The sequence below is a fragment of the Labeo rohita genome, chromosome 6 (genome assembly GCF_022985175.1).
Source record: "Labeo rohita strain BAU-BD-2019 chromosome 6, IGBB_LRoh.1.0, whole genome shotgun sequence".
NCBI lineage: Eukaryota > Metazoa > Chordata > Actinopteri > Cypriniformes > Cyprinidae > Labeo > Labeo rohita.
Genome location: NC_066874.1, coordinates 28,107,467 through 28,113,710, shown reverse-complemented (window position 1 = coordinate 28,113,710; position 6,244 = coordinate 28,107,467). Strand labels below are relative to the sequence as shown.

The following is a 6,244-nucleotide window of genomic DNA, read 5'->3' as shown; positions in this document are numbered from 1 at the left end:
GCCCACAATGACATTGTCCAAATCAATTTAAGAAGGTATAAATACTTGACACATGACAGGTCTATAAATGATTTAGACCAAAGGCAGAATACATACAGTAGAACTTTTTGTGCCACTATGGTGAAGTGGACAGAGGACAGGAAATGATGAGGAAAAGGGGGGAATTAGAACAGAAAATGTCAAATGTGCATTAAATCGATAGACCATGATTATGACCAAACACATAACCTAACCTAATTTACTTACCCTTATGAAATACCAAATCCTGTAAGTATTTCTTTCTTTCAACACTGGACAACAGTGGACCCAAATGACTTTGAATAATAAAATAAAATGAAATAAAATAATAAAAAATACAGTAAAAATGAAATACAATAAAATATAAAATACAAAAAAATGAAAAAATAAATAAATAAAATAAAATAGAAAATAGAAAATACAAAAACAAAAAAACAACAACAAAAAAACAATAAAATAGAAAATACAAAAAAATGAAATACAATAAATAAAATAAGCAAAAATAAATAAAATATAAAATACAACAAAATATAAAATACAATACAATAAAATGCAAAAATACAAAAAAAATAAAATATAAAATACAATAAAAATGCAAAAATGAAATACAATAAAATAAAATAGAAAATACAATTAAAAAAAATTACATAAAATAAAAATACAAAAAAATAAAATGAGCTACAATAAAATAGAAAATACAAATAAAATAAAATGAAATACAATACAATTGTAACGCCAAGCCAGCAGAGGGAGCCCTCACCCCAGTACTGCCTGCATGCTCCCTCTGCTGCTTCTACTGCTACTTCCTGTTTGGCAGTATATAAGGACTCACCATGTGCTCACACATTCGCGAAGTATTGCCAGTTAAACCTGCCTTACTGAGCGTTGTAAACTTTACTCTGTTGGATTACCTGTTGCTGTTTTGCTTTGTTTATGGATTTCTGAGTTTACGGATCACCCCTGTTTGGATTGTTTGCTTGTGTGGACTGATTACAAGGTTTGACCTATTTCTGCCTCTGACCATCGCTCTCTGGATTACCCCCATTGTTACGTTTGTTATACTGGACTGTTTCTCTCGTTATCTGACCCACTGCCTGCTTTTACTCACTGCCTGCTTGGATTACGGTTCATTGTGTATGTTTGCTGTTGTTTTAATAAACATCCGCTTTTGGATTCCACCTCTGCGTCTTCGTTACAGAATACTTCGCCTACCAAGAATCCAGCGGAAACGTTCAGCCAACATGAACCCAACAGTATCTCGTCTCCTCTGCCTTCGTCAAGGGGACAAGGCTATAGAGGAGTATGTAGAGGAATTTTGTGGACTGTGTTACCTTGTTGATTTTAATGACGTGGCACTGAAGGACATTTTTCGGGTGGGTTTAAACGATCCCATTCGTTCATGGCTACCTGGGGGAAAGATTCATTGGTCACTAGAGAAATATATTGATCATGCCCTACTCCTAAGCGGATCATCATACACTGTTGGGATTGCGGACGAGGGACCCCGCAATCCCGCAGTAACCACCACACCACAGCCTGTTCAAGCCACATCCACCAAGCCAAAGCCTGCTCACGCCATGCCTGCAAAGCCAAAGCCTGCTCACGCTCACGCCATTCCTGCTCCAGGGCCTGCTCACGCCACGCCATGCCTGCCTGCTCCAGGGCCTGCTCACGCCATTCCTGCCCGTCCGGAGTCTGCACCTGTCATGGCTACCCTCCTACAACCAGCTCACAAGATGGCTGCTATCTCCAAGCCAGTTCACAAGATGGCCGCCGTCCCAGAGCCAGTCCACAAGATGGCCGCCTTCCCAGAGCCAATCCACAAGATGGCCGCCTTCCCCAAGCCAGTTCACAAGATGGCTGCCATCCCAGAGCCACTCCACAAGATAATCACTGTCTCCAAGCCACGCCTCATGATGGCACACGTACTGGACTCACCCCTAATGGCTGTATGGGCAGCTAAAATGACAGCTACTGTTCCTACAGCGTCCGGTCAAGCTACAGCATCCGGTCAAGCTACAATCCGGTCAAGCTTCAGTCAAGTCAGCCAAGCAACAGAGTCAAGTCAAGCAACAGAGTCAAGTCAAGCAACAGAGTCAAGTCAAGCAACAGAGTCAAGTCAAGCAACAGAGTCAAGTCAAGCAACAGAGTCAAGTCAAGCAACAGAGTCAAGTCAAGCAACAGAGTCGAGTCAAGCAACAGAGTCGAGAGTCAGAGTCAAGTCAAGCAACAGAGTCGAGTCAAGCAACAGAGTCGAGTCAAGCAACAGAGTCGAGTCAAGCAACAGAGTCGAGTCGAGTCAAGCAACAGAGTCGAGTCGAGTCAAGCAACAGAGTCGAGTCGAGTCAAGCAACAGAGTCGAGTCGAGTCAAGCAACAGAGTCGAGTCAAGCAACAGAGTCGAGTCAGTCAAGCAGAGTCGAGTCAAGCAACAGAGTCGAGTCAAGCAACAGAGTCGAGTCAAGCAACAGAGTCGAGTCAAGCAACAGAGTCGAGTCAAGCAACAGAGAGTCAGAGTCGAGTCAAGCAACAGAGAGTCAAGCAACAGAGTCGAGTCAAGCAACAGAGTCGAGTCGAGTCGAGTCAAGCAACAGAGTCGAGTCAAGCAACAGAGTCGAGTCAAGCAACAGAGTCGAGTCAAGCAACAGAGTCGAGTCAAGCAACAGAGTCGAGTCAAGCAACAGAGTCGAGTCAAGCAACAGAGTCGAGTCAAGCAACAGAGTCGAGTCAAGCAACAGAGTCGAGTCAAGCAACAGAGTCGAGTCAAGCAACAGAGTCGAGTCAAGCAACAGAGTCGAGTCAAGCAACAGAGTCGAGTCAAGCAACAGAGTCGAGTCAGAGTCGAGTCAAGCAACAGAGTCGAGTCAAGCAACAGAGTCGAGTCAAGCAACAGAGTCGAGTCAAGCAACAGAGTCGAGTCGAGTCAAGCAACAGAGTCGAGTCGAGTCAAGCAACAGAGTCGAGTCAGAGTCGAGTCAAGCAACAGAGTCGAGTCAAGCAACAGAGTCGAGTCAAGCAACAGAGTCGAGTCAAGCAACAGAGTCGAGTCAAGCAACAGAGTCGAGTCAAGCAACAGAGTCGAGTCAAGCAACAGAGTCGAGTCAAGTCGAGTCAAACAGAGTCGAGTCAAGCAACAGAGTCGAGAGCAACAGAGAGAGTCAAGCAACAGAGTCGAGTCAAGCAACAGAGTCGAGTCAAGCAACAGAGTCGAGTCAAGCAACAGAGTCGAGTCAGAGTCGAGTCAACAGAGTCGAGTCAAGCAACAGAGTCGAGTCAAGCAACAGAGTCGAGTCAAGCAACAGAGTCGAGTCAAGTCAACAACAGAGTCAAGCAACAGAGTCGAGTCAAGCAACAGAGTCGAGTCAAGCAACAGAGTCGAGTCAAGCAACAGACAGAGTCGAGTCGAGTCAAGCAACAGAGTCGAGTCAAGCAACAGAGTCGAGTCAGTCAACAGAGTCGAGTCAAGCAACAGAGTCGAGTCAAGCAACAGAGTCAGTCAAGCAACAGAGTCGAGTCAAGCAACAGAGTCGAGTCAAGCAACAGAGTCGAGTCAAGCAACAGAGTCGAGTCAAGCAACAGAGTCGAGTCAAGTCAAGCAACGAGTCAAGCAACTGAGTCAGAGTCGAGTCAAGCAACAGAGTCGAGTCAAGCAACAGAGTCGAGTCAAGCAAGCAACAGAGTCGAGTCAAGTCAAGCAACAGAGTCGAGTCAAGCAACAGTCGAGTCAAGCCAAGTCAGAGTCGAGTCAAGCCAACAGGCCTCCCTGAGTCAAGCAACAAGCTATTATCCTACCAAATCCTCATCTGGTCCCCTATAACATTTCTGACCCAAGTCGAGTCAAGCAACAAGAGTCAAGCAACGGAGCCCACGAGTCAAGCCACAGAGTCGAGTCAAGCCACAGAGCCCACGAGTCAAGCAACAGAGCCCAGTCAATAACATTTCGCTCCCAAGCCACGCAGAGCCCACGCTCCCAAGCCACAGAGCCCACGCTCCCAAGCCAACAGAGCCCACGCTCCCAAGCCACGCAGAGCCCAGCTCCCAAGCCACGCAGAGCCCAGTCAAGCACAAGCCCATAACATCAGAGTCAAGGTCAACAGACACCCCACTAGCTCCCAAGCCTGCAATGGCCGTAGCCATCCTCAGTAAGTGGGAGTCGAGTCAAGCAGGCCTCTTCAAGCCACAAGCCCATCTGCACCCCGAGGCCTCACCGGTCCACGCAGTCTGCCCCGGAGGCCTCGCCTGTCCCGAGGCCTCACCGAAACCGCTCCAGAAGCTTCGTCTGTCTACGAGACCGCTTCAGAAGCTTCGTCTGTCCACGAGTCTGCTCCAGAAGCTTCGTCTGCCCACGAGTCTACTCCCGAAGCTTCATCTGTCCATGAGTCTGCTCAAGAAGCCTTGTCTATCCACGAGTCTGCTCCCAAGGCCTCGTCTATCCACGAGTCTATACCAGAAGCCTCTCTTGTCCAAGAGTTTGCGCCAATACCTCCTGAGGTGTCAGCATGCGCTGTAGAACCTCCTAAGGAGGTGGCGTCCATTAATGAACTCACTGCCTCGTCTGTCCACGAGTCTACGTCAGAGGCCTCTTCTGCCCAAGCATCTGCGCCCATGCCCCCAGAGGTGTCAGCGCTAGCTGTAGATCCTCCTATGGGAGCGGCGTCCTATCATGAACTCTCTGCCCACCATGTCACAGTCACAAAGGCCTATTATGAACTCTCTGCCCGCCATGTCGCTATCAAGAAGGCCAAAGAAATCATTCATGTGCACACCGCTTTGCCTGCCCTGCAATGGCTCCCTGTTACGCCTGCTCTGCCTGCCTCGCCATGGCTTCCTGCTCTGCCTGCTCTACCTGCCTCGCCATGGCTCCTTGCTCTGCCTGCCTTGCCACGGCTCCTTACTCTGCCTGCTCTGCCTGCCTCGCTATGGCCCCCTGTTCTGTCTGCTCTGCCTGCGTCGCCATGGCTCCCAGCCCTACCTGCTCTGCCTGCCCCACCATGGTTCCCTACTCTGCCATTGTTCCACGGCCCTGGCCTTCCAGTACTTCACGGTCTGCTACTGCTCCACGGCCCAGGACCTCCAGTGTTCCACTGTCTGTCATTGCTCTGCGGCCCAGGCACGTCAGTATTTCACGGTCTGCTGTCGCTCCACGGCCCAGGTCCTCCAGGTTTCCACTGTCTGCCACAGCACCACGGCCCAGGACCTCCAGGGTTCTACTGTCTGCCACAGCCCCACGGCCCAGGTCCTCCAGTGCTTCACTGTCTGCCACTGCACCACGGCCCAGGACCTCCAGGGTTCTACTGTCTGCCACAGCCCCACGGCCCAGGTCCTCCAGTGCTTCACTGTCTGCCACTGCTCCATGGTCCAGGTCCTCCAGTGCTTCACTGTCTGTCCCTGCTCCACGATCCAGGCCCACCTGCTCTACATGGACCTGGCCCTCCGTCCCACCCCCTGTTTTGCCTCTGTTTCCCCACCCACCTGGACTGTTGTTTGAGCGCCAGGAGTCGCTCCTAGGGGGGGGGATTCTGTAACGCCAAGCCAGCAGAGGGAGCCCTCACCCCAGTACTGCCTGCATGCTCCCTCTGCTGCTTCTACTGCTACTTCCTGTTTGGCAGTATATAAGGACTCACCATGTGCTCACACATTCGCGAAGTATTGCCAGTTAAACCTGCCTTACTGAGCGTTGTAAACTTTACTCTGTTGGATTACCTGTTGCTGTTTTGCTTTGTTTATGGATTTCTGAGTTTACGGATCACCCCTGTTTGGATTGTTTGCTTGTGTGGACTGATTACAAGGTTTGACCTATTTCTGCCTCTGACCATCGCTCTCTGGATTACCCCCATTGTTACGTTTGTTATACTGGACTGTTTCTCTCGTTATCTGACCCACTGCCTGCTTTTACTCACTGCCTGCTTGGATTACGGTTCATTGTGTATGTTTGCTGTTGTTTTAATAAACATCCGCTTTTGGATTCCACCTCTGCGTCTTCGTTACAACAATACAATAAAATAAAACTAAATGAATTACAATACAATTAAAAAATACATTAAATTAAAATTAAAATACAAAATATAAAGTACAATAATATAAAATAAAAAATACAATAAAATTAAATACAACACAGTAAAATAAATTAAAAATAAAGTAAAATAAAATCTGCGTGACTTTTTGAGAAGAGATGTGCCCTGATCTTACCTAAAGATCAGACTTAAAACGATGGATAGAAAAAAGAA

At 48.0% G+C, this 6,244-nt stretch overlaps 1 protein-coding gene across 1 annotated transcript; it reads left to right on the top strand.

Moving 5' to 3' along the window:
* Positions 1–4,140: 4,140 nt before the first annotated feature.
* LOC127167130 (uncharacterized) lies at positions 4,141–5,995 on the top strand. Its single transcript, XM_051112973.1, has 3 exons — positions 4,141–4,159; positions 4,219–5,253; positions 5,380–5,995. The coding sequence occupies exons 1-3, from the start codon at positions 4,141–4,143 to the stop codon at positions 5,523–5,525; spliced, it is 1,200 nt and encodes a 399-aa protein (XP_050968930.1). The 3' UTR covers positions 5,526–5,995.
* Positions 5,996–6,244: the final 249 nt, after the last annotated feature.

What these genes read in the sequence shown, in the direction of transcription:
- LOC127167130 (XM_051112973.1), top strand. An exon ending in GCCACAGCCCCACGGCCCAG is followed by an intron (nt 5,254 to 5,379) that starts GTCCTCCAGTGC and finishes TCCATGGTCCAG; the next exon opens with GTCCTCCAGTGCTTCACTGT.